Source organism: Chionomys nivalis, chromosome 12 (assembly GCF_950005125.1).
Source record: "Chionomys nivalis chromosome 12, mChiNiv1.1, whole genome shotgun sequence".
NCBI lineage: Eukaryota > Metazoa > Chordata > Mammalia > Rodentia > Cricetidae > Chionomys > Chionomys nivalis.
In genome coordinates this window covers 52,322,695-52,341,654 of record NC_080097.1, presented here as the reverse complement: position 1 = coordinate 52,341,654, position 18,960 = coordinate 52,322,695, and the positions used below count along the sequence as shown (strand labels likewise).

Below are 18,960 nucleotides of genomic sequence, written 5' to 3'. Positions count from 1 at the left end.
TTTGGTGATGTTGCCCTGGTGTTTTCAGTGATAATTGGTAGACACGGTAGCGGAGAGCCAGAGAGACAGTGTGACTGTGTAGCGATTCCTGGGATTATGGACACCGGCCACCATGTCTAGCTGTTATTCAGTAGTTTCGTCCTGGTTTCAGAGACCAAGCCATTAATAGATGTGAGGCTGGCAGTTTCCTCCAAACTGGCTTTCAGTTCCCGGATCAGGTGAGCGATGTCGCTCTGAATGCTGATGTCAGCACTGCCCCTTCAGCTGTGATCGCTCAGTGCTAGAGTCAAGCTTAAGTCAGGACAAGTTCAATCATGGATGAATTGGCTGCATAGCCTGCCACTGCTCACCTCTGATCTGTACAAGTGTGGTGACTGAAGTGGCTTCAGGCTGCCGTTTCAGGAGAGTCACAGCTTCCGCCTAAGCATGGCCAGGCCCCGACCATGGACTGGCCTAATGCCCGGCCCAGCTCAGCTCCCCACAGTGTTCTCACTGGGCACACATCCTCTTAGTTGCCTATCCCAGATGAGGAAGAAACCTTGAAGTTAAGAGGCAGGGTTGTCAGACATTGTGACCCTGAGCTCACACTCTGCATCAGCACAGTAAATAGAGGAATTGAGGGACTGGGGTGCCGTACTTATGCACATGCCCGAGCCCCTGAGTTTGGATCCTCAGCATCCACATAAAAGCTGGCTACGGCAGCATGTGTCTCTGATCCCAGAGGCAGAGATGGACAGGTCCCAGGACCTCTCTGGCCAAGCAATCCTGTCAAAACTGTGAGCCCCAGTTTAGTGAGAGGTCCTGTCTAAAAACAAAACAAACAAACAAACAAACAAACAAAAAACACCAAAAAACAAAGGTGGACGGTGATTGAGGTCACATATAACTGAATGGGCAAGCCTACCAACACACTCATGTACAACACATGCATGTCCAGACTTCGCCACATATATGAAAAAGAAAGTGGTTTATATACTAAATGGTCTGTTTATTCTGTTTAAGTGTGTTGTGCTACTTTGGAAGTAATTGTTCCGTGCACATGTAGCCTTTCCTTCCTGTGTCACTAACTGTCCCAAGCCAGAGCACAGCCCTGACAACATGCATAAAGAAGGAGTAGTTAGCCCTCTTACAAGGACGCAGACTGAGGAAGCACAGACTTGTGCTATGGAATGAAAGCAGGTAAGGACGGAGTCCTTGGTGTGGATTTTCTTGGGTCTTTGCTGTGGTTTGATAGATCAAAACCACACTGGCTTGACAGAAAGCCTTCACACACTGACCTCCCCCATGTCCCTGGCCTGGAGAATTAGAATCTAGTAAAGGAGGCAACGTGAAGCCAGGCATGGGCACACTAATCTGTAATCCCAGCAGTGGGTAGGTGCAGACAGGTGGATCACGGCCCTTCGATCAGCCAGCCTAGTCTACTTGGAGAGTTCCAGGCCAGGAAGGACTTGGCCTCAAACAAAAAGGACAATGCCTGAGGAAGAGCACCCACGGTTGTCCTCTGACCCTGATATGAACGCACACGCGCCCCCACAAAACCACGAATGCACATACAGACATCACACACTGTGGCAATGTGAATTTTTAGGCTCTGCCATTTGAAACTCACTTCTGGAAACTTGAAATCCATGTGAAGCTTTTCACTTTGGTTTTGGTTTTAGAATATCTCCGGTGAATTGTAGTTGTAGATGTGTGATTGTCTGATTAGGGCCTTGCAGAGATAAAAATCATTTTCTCCCATTGAAATTCACTCCAGCTTAGGAATAGTGCCCCACACCTGTCGTCCAGCACACAGGAGTTTGTGTCAGGAGGACTGGAAGTTTGGGACCAGCCTGAGCTACCTGTGAGACCCTATCCTGAAAATAGAATAAAATTCAGCCCAAGACCTTGGCATGGAGCCAAAGCACAAATAGAAACAACAAACTGTATTGTTCAAGTATCTCCAAACAAATAAAACCGTTTGCTTTTGTTCTCTGCAGGGCTATATCCGACAGTGTCGTAAGCACACGGGGATGTTCACGGTTGCGCAGCTAGCCACTATTTTTGGAAACATCGAAGACATTTACAAATTCCAAAGAAAGTTTCTGAAAGACCTTGAGAAACAGTACAACAAAGAGGAACCTCACTTAAGCGAGATAGGATCCTGCTTTCTTCAGCACGTATGTCACTGTCCCTCCAGTAACCCCATCCGGTCAGACAATAGCATAGAAAGGCACCTCCGCCAGAAACACTCCAGAGCTTTCTTCCCTTGGCTCACGTACTGCCTTTAGGTAGATGGGAATTCCCTTTTCTAGAGGGTGAGTGATCTAAGGTCATGTGCTCACAGGCAAATGGTACACAGCCTCGGAGTTTCTCTGGTGGTGACATGAGTTATTGGTCCTTGCTATTTAGATTGACTATAACTGACAATAAAAGATTTTAAAGATTTTATTTCTCTACTTAGAGAATAGTTTAGGTAGTGCTAACAGTGGCAGCAATGTCCCCTCACTTCCTGGGTGCTGGACCTCATGATTTTCTAGAGGCAGGGAACTATAGCTGAAGCGGTGGATAAGCCTTCATTTACTGAGCATGGTGTTTCCAAAGGAAAGCAGGCAGGAATGGTTCCCTGAGTATCCAGGTATCTTCAAGACACTAAAGACCGGTGTGGCCAGAGCAGCCTAGGCTTGTGGTTGAGAAGCTCAGGAGAGACTTTGGGGGTAAGCAAATGCAGGGCAAGAATGCGCAGCTGAATGGCCTCAATGGCAAGAGAGACTTAACTGCTCTCATTGCCGTGGTTAGCCCTGTCAGGTGCTGGCCCAGAAGCCAAGAAAAGGAGCCTTGCTAAAAAGGGTGTTTTCCAGGAAAGTCTGGCAGGGCTGGTTGTGCCAACAAAGAGCAGTGGTCTACAACACCTGCGTTGTAGAGTTAGCAGGCAGGGTGGGGAAGTCACATGGGGGGCTGGGCCAAGTCTGCATGGTGGAGCAGGGGAAGCAGGAAGGAAGGGCAACCGTGGGTGCATGGCCCAGCAGCTGACACTGGAGGGAAGGCGGTGGCCAGGGATGTAGGCTTGAACCCAGTGACAGGGCTTTCAAAGCGGTGTCCATCCAGTCTTGAGGAATAGGGGGCAGAGGAAAGCGTGCAGCTCCAAGCCCAGGAGAGCAGGCAGCAAGAGAAGGGCAGCAGTGTGGCTGCACCTCAGAATGAGAAGTCTGCGAGAAGGGAAGTGGGCAGCGGCCTTTCTGTTGGAGAAGGAGTACCACGTGGAAGCCAGGCCCAAGGGTTAGGCAGTGTGCCAGCAGCATGTGGTACCTCCAAGCCAGAGTTTATAACTGGAAGGAAGGGACCAGAATGGAGAGCCAGACCTCAGAGCATTGGTCCCCCTCTGCCGTAGGCTTGGACTGGAGTGCACCCAGGGGGTAGGGTCTCCGATCCCTCTACCCACCCTTAAAGAAAACCCAGTTATCAACCACCCACAAATGAGCTTCCTACTGACCAGGCGCGAAAGCCACTGCCAAGCGTGCATTGCCCTTGGGGTGTTGGCCTGTCCTCCCTCTTCTCCAGGAGTGTCCTCACAGATGGCTCAGGGCCACTGACTGACAAGGCTGCCTTCCCTTCCAGCAAGAGGGCTTTGCCATCTACTCTGAGTACTGCAACAACCACCCGGGTGCCTGCGTGGAGCTGTCCAACCTCATGAAGCAGAGCAAGTACCGGCACTTCTTCGAGGCCTGCCGCCTGCTTCAGCAGATGATCGACATTGCCTTGGATGGCTTCCTCCTCACGCCCGTGCAAAAGATCTGCAAATACCCGCTGCAGCTGGCCGAGCTGCTCAAGTACACCACACAGGAGCACAGGTGAGACAAGGGCCGCCCAGGGACCATGAGACTGAGCTCCAGCCAGCCTGATGCTTCTGGCAGAGACGGTACTGGTGCTGGTGCTGGGGGTGGGGGTCCTTGTGGTGGTGCTGATGGTACTGGTGGTGGTGGTGCGGTAGCCTTGCCATTCTGCCACTGAACTTCATGGATGAAGTTCTCAGACGTTTACAGTGTTTATCACTGTAACAAGATATAGGAAGATATTCTGTGAAATCCAGAAATAGAAAAGCAAAATAATTTTTTGTTTGTTTGTTTGTTTTTGTTTTTTGAGACAGGGTTTCTCTTTGTAGCTTTGGAGCCTATCCTGGAACACACTCTGTAGACCAGGCTGGCCTCAAACTCACAGAATCTGCTTGCCTCTGCCTGTCTTCCAAGTTCTGTCTCCCAAGACCACCACCATTGCCCATTATACAAAAGAATTCTTAGGCTGGTTTTGTGAGTGCATGGAGGGTTGGTTTTGTTGTCATTGCTGTTTAATTTAAATTTGCATTTGGATTTTTTTGAAATGGATCTTTTTAAAAATATTTATTTATTTATTATGTATACAATATTCTGTCTGTGTGTATGCCTGCTGGCCAGAAGAGGGCACCAGACCTCATTACAGATGGTTGTGAGCCACCATGTGGTTGCCGGGAATTGAACTCAGGATCTTTGGAAGAGCAGGCAATGCTCTTAACCTCTGAGCCATCTCTCCAGCCCCCGATGGATCTTGAAATATAGCCAAAGTTCATCACGATCCTACCTGTTTCCTGCTAGGGTTATAGGCAAGCACATCACACTTTGCACAGGAATTTTCACTTAGGTGTTATTTGGTACAATTTACAAATATTATGTTAATACCTTTGTAGTTATTTAGTGGTAAATCAGTTTTTAGTTTTGAAAGAAATAGATAAGACTACAGCAGTCCCCTTTATTTTGGGGGGATCTGTTTCTAGATCCCAGGGGATACCTAAAACTATGAGCAGAACTGCATCCCCACATGTGTATGTAGGTGTATATGTGTATATATACACATAGTCTTTTCCTGATGTATACACACCTATAAAAAGATAAAAACTGCTCATAGTGGCTCACACCTATAATCTCATCACTTTGGGAAACTGGCAGGAGGATTGCTGTTGGTTCAAGGCCATCCTGGGCTACATAGAGTTTTAGAATAGCCTGAACTACAGATACAATTCTGTCTCAAAAGGAAAAGATATTTACAAATAAGATACTGTAAGAGATTAACAGTAACTACTAAGGTAACAGTTACAGCAGTATATTGTTAGAGTCTTCGGTTCAGCGTTGCTAGACTGTAGCTGGCAATGGGTAACTGGGGTTCAGCAAATGGAACTGGATAGAGGAATGGAGGAGGGTGAGTCTGGGTAAGGGTGAGAGTGACCCCTGAAGAGTTGGAAAGTGGCTCACTTCTGTCCTGAGCCTCTGGCAGAGACAGGCAGAAGATCAAAGTGGTGGGGGCTACTGAACAGACCCTAGTTAGGGTGAAGGCTTAAAGAATTAGACCCCCAAGGGAATAAGGAGGAAGAGGTTTGTTGGAATGAATAAAAGAGAAAGACAACTGTGTAGGATCTTTCTGTCTTGGATGTGGCTATCAGAAGAGCTTAGTGGAGAAAAATAAGGAAGTCAGGAGAACCTCAGTTTGTAGAGGCTAAACACTAACTACTGAAGGTCTCATAGTAGTGACTTGTAGATGGAGACCGCGTGTTCGTTTCCCAGTTGCCCAGACCCAAACAATCACACAGAAACTATTAATTACAATACGGTTTGTCCAATAGCTTAGGTGTATTCCTAGCTAGCATCTTAAACTAACCCATTTCTATTAATCTGTATCACCATGAGGCCGTGGCCTACCTGGTAAGGTTCCGGCGTGTCCTTCTCCTTTGGCAACTACATGGGATCTCCCTGACTCTGCCTACTCTCTCTCTATATCTGTGTTGGGATTTCCTGCCTGACTTTATGCTAAGCCATTGGCCAAAGCAGCTTTATTCATTAAGCAATAAAAGCAACACATACACAGAAGGATCTCCCACAGCAGTGATTTGGAGAAAATAATGAGAGAACTGAGAAGTGAAGCAAAGCCTTCTGAAAAGATGGCACGGGAGCACAATGCTTTCCAAGGTGGGCAGCTGTGACCACGCACACTGCAAGAAGGACTTCACGCTTTAGAATGTTCTGAGTATTTTATCATGGGGGTACAACCTGCACGGCACAGCACACATGTGGAGGTCAGAGGGCAACTTTATGGTGTCAGTTCTCCCCTTCCCTCTTTATCTGGGTTCCAGGGTTTGCATAGCAGACACCTCCACTCTCTGAATCATTGCTCAGATGCCTGACTTTTCTCTTTGGAGAACGTTTTTTCCTGTGAGCATTTGCAGATTTTGATTATTTTTAAATTTATCACACCTATTTATTTATTTATTTTTGAGGCAAGGTGCTGTTAAGGTGAATCTGGCTGGCTTTGAACTTGAAGAAATCCTGTATCTAGAAATACTGCCTATATCCCCCAAGTAGTGCTAATATTATAGGCATTCACTATCACACTTGTTCCAGTTTGTGTGTGTGTATGTGTGTGTGTGTGTGTGTGCACGCACGTGGGGGGTAGGGGGGACCAAGACTCATATGTAGCCGAGGCTAACCTCAAACTAATTCTCGATCCTCCTGCCCTGGCTGCTCGTGTGCTGAATGACAGGTACGCATCACCAGAACCAACTTTGAGAAATATTCAAAAGAAGATGACATTGAGACTCTTCCTTTTTTTTGTTAAAGTAAAATGGGGAGAAGGAATATTCTAGAAAAAAAGAAGCAACAACAAAGCCTCCTAGTTTCTGCTGCTTTTGGGGGGCCTTTTAGAAAATACATCATCCCTTTTCTTTGGGGGCTCCCAAGTCTTAGGCAGTTCTACCTCATGCTTGTCTTGCCTCTTGCTCTGCCTTGAGAATAGGCCCCCGGAGGCAGGACCTGCCTTGTGGACAGTCCTGCAGACTTTCTGGCAGTCAGTGCTCCTGTGTGTGTCCACAGCTTCTTAACAGTTTTAGAGGCGTGGCCTGTGGGGCTGCCGGAAGACCATCATACTTTATTGCTTACAGTCTTTCATGTCCCTTCCTGAACAAGTAAAAGATGAGACTTGATGTGGATAATTACTCTCAAAAAGCAACTAGTGGTTTTCGAGCAGCTTTATATAGCAGAAGTGGTTATGTTAAATCAAGTCAGAGATGAAGGCAGTTCTCTGTGCTAATGGAAATAATTCAAAGCTGCTATGACAAACAGTAGGCTTCTGTGACATTTACTTTCATTCATGGTGATTTCTGGGAAATCAACGACAACATTCTTACTCCAGAAGAATTGTGAATTGTGTTCTCTCAGCTCACTTAACCTGTGCAGACTATGGTCTATTCATCGGGAAAAATGGATCTTACTCTGTGCCTTGTCTAGACTATTAGCATACAGACCGGGGTCCGAGCACACTGTCAGCCCTCCTTTGTGAGTTGCGTGTCCTACAGTTGAAATGTATTCCCCATTTTGCAGCGATTACAACAATATCAAGGCAGCCTACGAGGCCATGAAGAATGTGGCCTGCTTGATCAACGAACGCAAGCGCAAGCTGGAGAGCATTGACAAGATTGCCCGCTGGCAGGTGTCCATCGTAGGCTGGGAGGTGAGTGGCGCTCGCATAGGCGGAGTGGCTCACCGCTCCTGTACCTTGGACCCAGTGACAGCATCCTTTAGCATTCTGTGTTCTGGCTTTAATGGTTTACGTTCTGATAATGGTCTGTGTAGTCAGAAGGATTTTGATAAGCCTAAAAGTCAATTGCCTTATTTATATACAGTGCCTACAAAGAAGTAGGGTCTGAGTAGGTAAGATAGCTCAGAAGGTAAAGGTGCCAACCAGAAATAACATGAGTTTAATCCCCAGCGTCTACATGGTAAAAGAAGAGAAATGAACCCTGCAGGTTGTCCTCCAGCTACCACACGGGAATGGTGACACACTCGGCCCATACACAGAAACTTAAGCACACACAAAATAAATAAATAAATAAAGGCAGTTAATTAGATTTGTGCTATTTGGGCTTTCTTGTTGTCTTTTCGAGATAGGGTTTCCTCTATGTAGCTCTGGCTGTTCTGGAACTCACTCTGTAGACAAGACTGGCCTCGACCCTATCTCTGCCTTCTGGGTGCTGGGATTAAAGGTGTGAGCCACCACTGCCTGTCTTTAAAAATAATTTTTTTAAAAGTCATTACTCTGTTGCTTAGAGTCTGGTCCCCCTGACATGGAGAGCCAGTTCGATCCAAAGCAAAGGCCCCGGTTCTACACAGTCACAAAACACGGTGGTAGAGTATAGGAACTTGAGTCATAATGACATATTTGAGTCCTGTATGATCCAAGCAGATATTCTCTTATCGTCTTTAAGGAGAAAAATATTACTCTTTAGGTTACATGATAGTTAAGTAATAGTACAATTAACCCTACTTGATAGGGCCCATAGTAAAGGCCTGATGAGTGTATACCCTTATTTATTGCATGAGCACACAGGGAAAGGTGTAAGCACCTCATCCAAGGCCACATAGCTAGAGCGTGGCAGAGCTGGGTTCCAGCCCAGGATTCCGGCAGACTGCATGTCCGTGCCCATCATGTGTGCTAAAGCACAGCAGCTAAGAAAACTGGTGCCGTTCAGATTGCCGCTGAACCGGGTTAGGTTTGCCTGCATCTACCAGCCGCTCAGAACTGGCTTTCAGGACTGAGAAGGTACGGGGTGAGTGAGGGCAGGAATTTGGCTGAAGTTAATGAGGGCAGGGACAGCTGAAGAGACGTACTCTTCCTCCAGAGCCCTGACATACCTCTGTCATCACTGCTGATCCCTTGTTTTTTTAAGTGAAGAATCTGGGGCACAGAATTGCTGTAGGAAAGGAAATAGAAGCAATATTTTGGAGCCAAGAACTTTTGTGTCCAAAACATGCTGAGTATTATTGAGATTAGAGAGAAATGAAAAATTTTAAATGAAGGCCAGCTTCATACCAAATTTGCTAGGGTGATGCTGGCATCCATCCACTCTAGATATTATAAAGGGGCGGTTTTTCCAACATTTAGAATGTTATGGCCTAACGTTAGAAAGAATCAAACATTAGGTCATTTCATCAGAATTTACTAATTTCTTACTGGCAGCCTGACCTTTTATTTCCAGGACCCTAAGCTGCCCCGGGGAGTGGGTATACACCTGACTCGGGAGGTAATTCCATTATACCATATCCCTGTACAATGCAACCTCTGCTTCTCCCTTTTCTGAAGTCAGGCTTTATTAGCTCCTGCTGCAGATGTTGGCTGGATTCCATTACTTTAGTGTGTGGTTTTTTTAGATCAGGAAGACACTTCAAGTAACACAGAGGAAATAAAGAGCAGCAAAGAGGTATTTCAGGACAAGGGATCCAGGAAGTGAGGGTCTGAATGGCCTCTGAGGCCCTGCCCGTGTGTAGGGCAGCAATGCCTGGCCATAGGGAGCTGGAATATTCTAGAAAGACTGTAGCAGAGGCCCCTTCTTTGTGTCTGCTACTGGACACAATTTGGTTCAGACAACTCACAATGTAATTGCATTCTCTCAGGGCCTGGACATCCTAGACCGAAGCTCCGAGTTGATTCATTCGGGGGAACTGACCAAAATCACCAGGCAGGGCAAGACCCAGCAGCGGATCTTCTTCCTCTTCGACCACCAGCTGGTGTCCTGCAAGAAGGACCTGCTGCGCAGGGACATGCTGTACTACAAGGGCCGCATGGACATGGACGAGGTGGAGCTTGTGGACGTGGAGGACGGGCGGGACAAGGACTGGAACCTCAGCATGCGGAATGCCTTCAAGTTGGTCAGCAGAACCACAGATGAGGTGCACCTGTTTTGCGCCAGAAAGCAGGAAGACAAGGCCAGGTGGCTGCAGGCCTATGCCGACGAGAGGCAGCGGGTACAGGAAGACCAGCAAATGGGTGAGTCCCCTCAGCCTCCATCCATCGCTGGCCTCTTCTGTTCAGTCACTCCCTGAAGAGCCAACTCTGTGGACGGGGCTGCAGGCACATGCTTCCGGGAGCAGTAGTCTAGATGGCCCCTCACCCCCTAGGAATTGCTGGTTCCCTTGATTCCCGTTTTACAGACGGCCCAGCTTGGTGTGGTGCCAGGGACTGACCATATGATGGTGGCACACATGTGCCCCTCACCCAACCAGTAAACACATTAGATGATCCTTTTTTTCATGTTGCATGTATGTATGTGGTATATTTGTTCCTGGTGGGGTGATGCGTATGGAGGTCAGAAGAGGACATCTAGGGACCTGCTGTGTCCTTCCCTGCCTTTTTCACTCGTGATGGGTCTTACTAAACCTGGAGCTAGGCTAGCTGCCAGCAAGACCCAGCAATCTTCTTGTCTCAATCCCCCTACAGCATTGGTTACAGGTGCACACGAGTACACCAGCTTTTTACATGAGCACTGGGGATTTGAACTCAGGACTTCAGACTTGTACAGCACACACTCTTTATCCACCCCCAAGCAGTCATCTTCCTAGCCCGGAAATGCCAGAAAATGGACTTCCCCTTCATCAGCACTGCTGCAAAGCACTCTAAATTCGCCTCACTGCCTGGGTCAGTTCAGACACAGCTCCTAATATGCCTCCCCCATCTCTGGCATCCATAGAACCTGCACATGAGTAAGCTCATGCTTCTGATAGTCAGTAGTATCCTTGTGCGGACTGAGCATCCGCGGTCCCCAAATCAAAATCCTTCTGAGTGTCAGTGTGGAAAATTCCATGCTTCAGCATCATGTGAGGGACCCACTTAAAATACAGATGCCCCAAAAGTACAGTTTGGAGATAATTCCAGGGTGTGTGGAAGGGATCTACGAAACATAACCAAATCCTGTGTTTAGACGTTGGTCTCATCACTAAGATACCTTATATATTGTGTATGTGAAAATATTAGAAAATCTAGCGTGTAGCCTGATCTGGTCCCACACATTTCAGACAAGGGGAACTTAACCTGTACTTTGGTGTGTCACCCCAACTTCTGCTGGCCTTTTGATCTCATGAGAAGGAAGCTGCCGGGTGGCGTTAACCAGTGCAGCACTCACAGTTTTTATGTCTGAGCTCCAGAGACACCCACACAGACTGGGATTGTGAGCACACACTGTCAGATGTGAGCTGTGGTGCCCAGATCGGGGGTACACAGGGATAAGACGAGTGAGAAATGGCTGTGGTGCTCAGATCCCAAGGATTGTGTATCTGGGCCAGTACTGCCCTGCTGCATCTGAGCCCAAGGGGCTTTAAGGGTGATCCCTATGTCTCCTGTATAAGCCACTACCTTCAGACTTGGCCATAGATTCTGCTGTTGGAACTAGAAAGTGTCCTAGGATCCTATGTTGAGAGCTCTTAGACATCCATCAGGCTATCTTGCCATTAAAAGTAAGAATTTCTTCCGGAGACCTTCGGAGCTCAGACCAGTGTGAGGTCAGGTAGCTCCCAGCCTCACAGATGGTCGTCTACTCTGTGTGACTGTTCTTTAGACCCAAGGGAACCGGAACCCCAGTAGCTGCCGTGCATAGACTGCTGACCGGCAGACTCTGTCGCAATAAAGCTTGTCATGAAATCCTTCTCAGAAGTGTGTAGGTAGTTACCAAAATGTGAGGTGAGGTTACTCAGTCGGTAACCCTGTCTGCCGCGGCTAGAGAAGCGGCAAGCTAGAATGCTTGCTCTCCCCCTGCTTTCTCAGTCGTTCACACTGTCTGGTGTGACTAGAAGCACCCAGGTCAGAATGCTTGCTCTCCTGCAGCTTGCTCAGTCATTCACACTGTCTGATGTGACTAGAAGCACCCCAGTTGGAATGCTTGCTCCCCCCATCTTGCTCAGTCGTTCATACTGTCTGCCGTGGCTATAGTCAGATGCTTGCACTCCTTTCGCTGAGCGTCCATGATGATCACGCAGGCATCCTAAACACTTCCAGCTCTGTTCTGCAGCTTGCGTGTGTCTTTTGCTTTGTGTTCAGTGTGGATAGGTCCTCAGGCTGGGCCTGGAGCAAGACCCTAATCTCTATGTCTGAGTATGGGGTGGGAAGGACGCTCCGCCAGTCAGAAAGACATTGGGTATGTGACTGCAGGAAGCCAGGGAAGCAGAGCCTACTTAGAAGATAGGTTGGAAACAGAGACAAGGGGCACCCCGAGCTGTGGAGGTAGAGTGTGGCTCAGCTCTGCTGCAGTGCTGCACGGCTCCTCACCTCAGGAGAAGCAGTCACCCCAGCCCCGGCAGCAGCTTCTCTGCTGTTTTTCTCTGCCCTCTCTCCAGGTACAGTTTGTTTTCACATAGTTGGCCCACCGTGGGTATGTAGACGGTAGATGGCATTTCAGTCCACACTGCAGGGCTACGATGCAGAGCTCCAACCTGAGGCTTCAGGCGAGTAGAATCTCAACCCGCAGAGCTCCGGGCTCCTGTGAGCAGCAGCCTTAGGCCTCTTTGCCTTGGGCTTTCTTCCCAGAGTTCAGCGCTTTAGACCTGCAATTACAGTAGCTTCCCTGTGGACATTGGCCCCGGGCGTGTCGGTCTTGAGATATCAGGGTCTGTGTCTCATGACAGTAGCACCTCATAGCACACATGCGCCAAAACACCCGGGTTCAGAGGTTATTGTGAGGTACCTGGTGACACCCGTGGCGTCTTTTCCTCTCAGGGTTCTTTGATCCAGTCTGTAGAGAACACCTTGGCACTGGTCTATGTAGTACACACTTTGTTTTGACAATGTTTTCCCGGGTTCTGAGTATGGACCACCTCTGTTTCCAAATCCAGGAATGGAAATCCCAGAAAATCAAAAGAAACTCGCCATGTTGAATGCCCAGAAAGCCGGACATGGGAAATCTAAAGGTAAGGTTGGTGGAGGCTTTGCCTCCTTCCTGTGGCTCTTGTGATAATATGGAGGCAGTGTCCACAGAGAACCTTCTCCAACACTGGCTGGACAGAGAAAGCCAGGGACACTAAAGGAACAGACCCAAATTGACATGCAGGTGGAGAGTCTTTCAGGTTTGCATGCAGGTGCATGAAACACTTTGGACAGCAGCAGAGGCCTTCATGCCTCCTAGCCCTGCCAGTGCACCCTGTTCGGGGGCGGGGGGGGGGAGCAAGGGGGTTATGGTACCACTTAGCTGCCAGCCATCTTTGGTTTGAGGAGGACTCTCTAGTAACGAAGTGCTTGCCCGCTAGAGGTGACTGCGTACCAGGCGTTTTCTTTTGGGCCAGCAACCACTTCTCAAATCATGACAGGGAGACGTACTATTAGTTATGAATGCTCGGCCTCGCTTAGGCTTGTTTCTGGCTAGGTCTTTCAAGTTAACCTGTTTCTCTTTATTTAACTTTTGCCTCGGAGCTTTTTATCTTCCTCCCCTCTGTATAACTTACCTTCATTGCTTCTGTCTGTCTGTCTGTCTGTCTGCTGCCTGACTGGCTCTGAGTGTCTCCCTTCCTTTCTCCCTCACTCTCTCTTTTCTTCTTCTCTCTTCGAGCCTAGCTCTCTCCTCCGATTTATTCTTTTTGCCCGCCAGCCCCGCCATTCCTCCCTCCCTTCCTCTCTCCCTCCTTCCCTCCTCTCTCTCTCTCTCTCTCTCTCTCTCTCTCTCTCTCTCTCTCTCTCTCTCTCTCTCTCTCTCTCTCTCTCCCCTCCAGCTATTGGCCATTCAGCTTTTTATTAGACCAATCAGGTGCCTTAGGCAAGTAAGGTGAAACAAAGGCTTCTTTAAAGAAACAAACACATGTTTACATAATTAAACAAATGCAGCATAAACAAACTGCAACACACCTTTGCCTACTTAAAGTAACGTTTCACAACACAGCTGTACCGCAGTCCAGCGAGGTGAGGCAGGGTCTCGACACTGTGCGTCAGTGGGTGAGAAGACCCTAGGCTTCTCTAGTGTGCTTCCCCACTGTGCACACTAGAGTAACTTGGCAGTGACGCAGAAGCACCCGCGACCAGGCCACGTCCGTCAGGGTCCTGGTGCTCACACTCAGAGTCCCCAGGGTAGATAGTGCCAGTGAATGTCACCTCACCTGTTCTCGTGACACCCTGGTACCGTTACTCCTGTTTTAGAGAGTAGGGAACGCAGAGAAATCAAAGAATTTCCCTCCAAATATTCATGGCCAGTCAGTGTGGAGCAGCATTTGGGCCAAGGGAGTGTTAACTTCAGGCCTTGGTTTGAGCATTGTCACTACTTAGCCATCCATACCAGGAGCTCAGTTCTGATTCTTCCCTGACCTCCCTGGCGGTGAAAGGTGATCCATTCCATCTCCGGGCTTCCTTCCTATGAGAGTTTGGGGGAGTCTCCATGACGTAACCTTTGCTGACCCCACACCGGCTATCCGAAAGTCTTGTTGCTTAGGACAGTTTCTTAGATGGCTTTTTGATTTCTGTGAATCAGCTAAGTACTTCAAGCCCCAGTGTGGCTTTTAATTGATTGGTCTGTCTGTCCTTCCTGAATTAGGCTACAGCAGCTGCCCCGTGGCCCCGCCCCACCAGAGCCTGCCGCCCGTTCACCAGCGCCACATCACCGTGCCTACCAGCATCCCGCAGCAGCAAGTCTTCGCCTTGGCCGAGCCCAAGAGGAAACCGTCACTCTTCTGGCACACTTTCCACAAACTAACCCCCTTCAGAAAATGAATCTCACTCAGGGTGTGCCTCTGAGGTCTGTGGGGAGGAAGGCCAGGTTCGTCTCTTCGGTGTGGTGTCCAGTGTGGTGCTGCACACTTCTTTGGGAATCAGTGACGAGGAGAAGGAGTTGAACTCATCTTTGATCTTGAGAGGCCATGATGCCCTCGTGGAAAGAAGGGCACCGTGAAGCACTGCTCTGTCCTACACTGGAAGCCGAGGTGCACACTCTCGGGTGGCCGGGATGTGGGGACCAGGCTTCTCTCTGCATGGGGACAGCTGACCCAGTGGTCTTGTGAGTTTACCACTGATGGTCACACCCCTGTTGCAGTTCCAGACAGTTCCAAGAGCCTGTCAGTCCCTTGGGAACAACTAGATTAAGGATGTCTTCTGTGTTTGTTCTTTTTTTTTTTTTTTTTTTTTTTTGGTTTTTCGAGACAGGGTTTCTCTGTGGTTTTGGAGCCTGTCCTGGAACTAGCTCTTGTAGACCAGGCTGGTCCTGAACTCACAGAGATCCGCCTGCCTCTGCCTCCCGAGTGCTGGGATTAAAGGCATGCGCCACCGCCGCCCGGCTGTCTTCTGTGTTTGTTCTTAAGCATTGATGGAGATTGGTAGGATTTTGGCAGCCACAGGATGGCCTGGGTCAGGTCAGGCCTGGGAGAGACAGGAGGCACCTGTTGCCCTGGCAACGTGGGACATGATAGCATCCTCAAAGCCGCGTGCTACTTTCCTGACCAGAGGGAAGAGCACTGCCAGCTTCTTTGTCCCTCTCACCTCCTCCGGCAGAGGTCCTGTCTGCTCACAGCACCACCTAAGAAGCTGCCGTTCACAGAAATAGTGGTGAGGTGAAAATTGTTGCAAGTTTGATAACATGAGAATGGGCACCCGCGCATCTTCAGCAGCCATTTGCAGTTTCTTCATCAGTGAGGTGATGAAGACACAGAGGTTCCACAGAGAAAGCGAGAGACAAAGCGTCCTGCTTCCTGGGATGTGGAGACACCTGTCACATGACCTTGAAACAGTAGTACAAGGGCCGTGTCATCTGGATGTTGACGCCTTCGCTCTGAGAGACAGTTTAATGAGGGTCACACAGGCTGACGCCCACAGAGAGTAACCTCCCTTTGTTGACACTGTGGAGTTTGTTGAAAATGCTTTTTAACCAGATGTAAGGAAGACTGGTTCTACATTTTAATCGACACAGAGAGCTGGCAGGGAGGGGTCCCGCTGTGCAGCTTGTGCCTTTGTTTGGACAGGCTTGTTCTTCCTTGCGGTTCCTGCAAGGTTCTCCTCGCTCCTCGGCTCTTGCTTGAGAACAAACAAGTCTGCAGTGTTAGAGATGAAGATGTTGGTCCATCGGCACAGCCCCTCCACCCGGTCTGCCCCAGCTAGTGCTGTGCCTAAAGCTACTGACCTCACAGCAAGTCACCTTGACCCCGGACCTGGATTTGCCTCAACCCTGCTGTGCACCCTGGGTGTGTTCACTTAGAGGCAACACTGCTGGGGATTGTGGTCAGAAGCCCCACAGCTGGGCTGTTTCTGTGTGTCATGAAGTGGTTCAGTGCATAGAATGTGTGTGTGTGTGTGTGTGTGTGTGTGTGTGTTAGAGAGACAGAGAGAGCGAGTGAGAGAATCCTTGAATAGATGGCTCAGCTTAGCAGCGCTTCTATAACTGACAGGTTGTTTTTGTATTTTACTAACTGAATGCAATGATATATTTTGGAAATTATACTTGGTGTGCTTTCTCTGCTACACTGTGTCTGTCCAGCATTTTCAGCAGTTGTGCTGTTAATACGTGAACTTATTTGAGGAAGTGAAGAGAGACTTTTGGTCCTGTTTATATTCACTGAGGATTCAACTTGAGTCTCACTGCAGACTTCATTTGCTGTTACAGTGAATGACAGTGAAGAAGTAATACGTTAAGTTTGTGACCGGTCCTGATATATTTCCCAGCTGCCCTAACTTCCGGTTCCCACCTACCTTCACAGACCTCCTAACAATCCTGAATCAAGGTCAAGACCTGGGCCGGCCCCAGGCAATTTTATACAGTGTGAGAAGTGTTTGATCAAATGTCTGACCCAGATGAATCTTACTTGGGATTTCTGGGTGATTTTGAAAACTAATGTGTTTTTAAAATATATAATAGCCTTTTGACTTTGTAAAAAAATCTGTATGTCTATATAAATTTTATTACCAAATACCTGAGTTCTACAAAAAGTGGAAGACCTTAAGTATTATTTTTAGTTCTCCAAACTTCCTTCTTGATTTGAGGCTTATGCTCTACTTTGAAAGGAAGAAAAGAGAAACTGCACCATGGAGCCTCTTCCCGGAATGGTGTCTGAGGCTCATGAATGTTCCCTCCCTCTCCCTAAATGGCCAAAACAGTTTGTGATTTCCATTTTAATGATTTCATTTGTTTTGTCTTTAGCATTTCAGAATTTGCCAGCTCTTTTGATACAGTTGAGAGGGCCTCCCTGGTTTAGATTATATATGACCACCATGTGGTAGGTGAAAGGTGATCATAAATAATACTTGAAAGTGTAGAGAAAGAAGGAACATTCCAGGCTCTGTCTCAAGAGTAAAAGGGAGTGGCAGACAGCTAGTCAGGCTCTCAAGAGACATATGGTAGACCTGCTTCTGCAGGTGGGAACCATCACCACTACAGAACGCCATTTCTAAATACTGTGCCTTTTAATATCCAAGCCATTCAAGACTGATTCCACATCCTACGTTACTATTTTTACATACAAAGCAAAAATGTATTTAATTTGAAATCTGGTTCCCAGGGGAAGTCTTTTGTGAGCGCCTGTGATCCAGCATCGTGTGCATGTGGAGTATTGGACCTGGATATTTCTCAGGACGGGTCAGTCCTGTTTCCAGTTGGAGTTTCCTGGAGCCCAGGGCATGGCTTCTGCATTTTGTCTTCATCACAGATAGGAAAAGCAGAAGTGTCCCTCAGGCCAGTGCCAAGAAGTGTGAGTCAGTGTCTTTCAGCAGCGTAAAGCCAGGATGCTGGGTGCAGTGTGCCCACAAATGGTTCCTTCTCAGGATCCAGGGAAGGGAAGTTTGAAGGACTTGGGACAAAGTAAGTAGCAACTTCTAGCTCGTCTTGGGAGGAGGGGAGTCAGCTTATATAATGTATGTAAATTTGCTTAACCATCCCACGTACTTCATTATTACCTTCATGGTCTCTTAGGCATGACCGTTATATTTAGAAAGTACTTTGAGCCACTTCTGTAATTTAATAATTGGTCCCTTTTGGGAGGTACACGTTGGTGCCCAGTGTGCGTGAATTGCTGACTTCTTGGCTATGTTTTTGGTGAAAACTAATCCACATTGGGGTGCTGTGGTCTGTGTAAGTCAAGTGCTACTCTTCAGAGGGTGAGTTGACTTTGACACTGAAATAGGACCTGTGTGCAAGATGTGCATTTTTTGCTAAATGAAGGGTTTTTTTGTTGTTATTTTTAAAAAATAGGTATTTGATTTCTTGTAAATGCTGTGAATCTCTATTTGTCATTTTGTATCTGTATATTAAAATACTTTGCCAAACTGGTCCTAGTGATGCATCTCCGTATAAAGTAAGCCACATTGTACAAAAAGAGGCGGGACTGGGGCATACACAGCACCCTGCATTTGCTTCTCGGTCCTGTGTAAAACAGTGTGGGTATAAAACAGTATGGAAGCACAGGTTGGTAATCCCAGCACTTGGGAGGTGTGCAGGTTTTCCCTGGCTACATAAGGAGGTCAAGGTCAACCTAAACCTAACCTAAACCATGGTCTCAAGAAGAACTTTAAGGGCTGCGGTTGCTGGAGCTTACAGATCCTTTATTGCTCCTACCTTGGCGCTTCTTCCTAAAGACTCCTTCCAGTTGGGAGGGAGGGAATCACTGGAGCCGGGGGTGGGGGGGTGGGGGGGGTGGGGGGGGTGGGGGGGGTGGGGGGGTGGGATGCTGGAGAAAGGCTCTGAGGAGAATAGAGAGAAGGGCCATTGGACTTCCAAAGCCATTAATCTAGGAGCCAGAAAGGGCAAATGACAGTTTGGGTGTTTCTGTTACCCTTTTGTGGGTTTGGAAGTGTAATGGGGAGTTGCCCTACCCCCACCTCCAAGGTCCAGCAGGTGCTCTACCAGAGTGACAGCCCAGCCCTGGAAGGCCCAATCTGTTGCAGCAATTTCCCATTAATGGTGGGATGTGGGTGACCAGGTCTCTATGTCTCTGAGTGGCCAGAGCTGCTGGCAAGACCCTTCACTGGGAGGTGAGTTTTTGGCCTTGACCTCCCTCTCCCAGGGTGTGGGGTGAATAAGAATTTCCTCTTCTCATTAGCAAGCTCAGAAAATCCCAGTAAACAGCCCATTGTTTGCTGTGACTAATCCGAAAAGGGTTCCTCGGAGTTGCCAAGGCTGCCTCCTGCCTTCTGTGGACTCCCAGCAGCATCTGTCCCCTTGTACCCTGCTCACCTCTC

The 18,960-nt window shown here is 48.2% G+C and overlaps 1 protein-coding gene across 3 annotated transcripts in view; it reads left to right on the top strand.

Annotated features, from left to right (window-relative positions):
- Spata13 (spermatogenesis associated 13) overlaps nucleotides 1-14,889 on the top strand; it is a 129,397-nt gene extending 114,508 nt beyond the window's left edge. For all 3 annotated transcript variants that reach the window (XM_057786343.1, XM_057786344.1, XM_057786345.1), the window contains 6 exons: nucleotides 1,980-2,159; nucleotides 3,598-3,830; nucleotides 7,380-7,509; nucleotides 9,450-9,822; nucleotides 12,657-12,731; nucleotides 14,339-14,889. In XM_057786343.1, coding sequence (XP_057642326.1) covers nucleotides 1,980-2,159; nucleotides 3,598-3,830; nucleotides 7,380-7,509; nucleotides 9,450-9,822; nucleotides 12,657-12,731; nucleotides 14,339-14,514 — 1,167 coding nt within the window. In that variant the 3' untranslated portion in view covers nucleotides 14,515-14,889. The remainder of the gene's footprint in view (nucleotides 1-1,979; nucleotides 2,160-3,597; nucleotides 3,831-7,379; nucleotides 7,510-9,449; nucleotides 9,823-12,656; nucleotides 12,732-14,338) is intronic.
- Nucleotides 14,890-18,960: the final 4,071 nt, after the last annotated feature.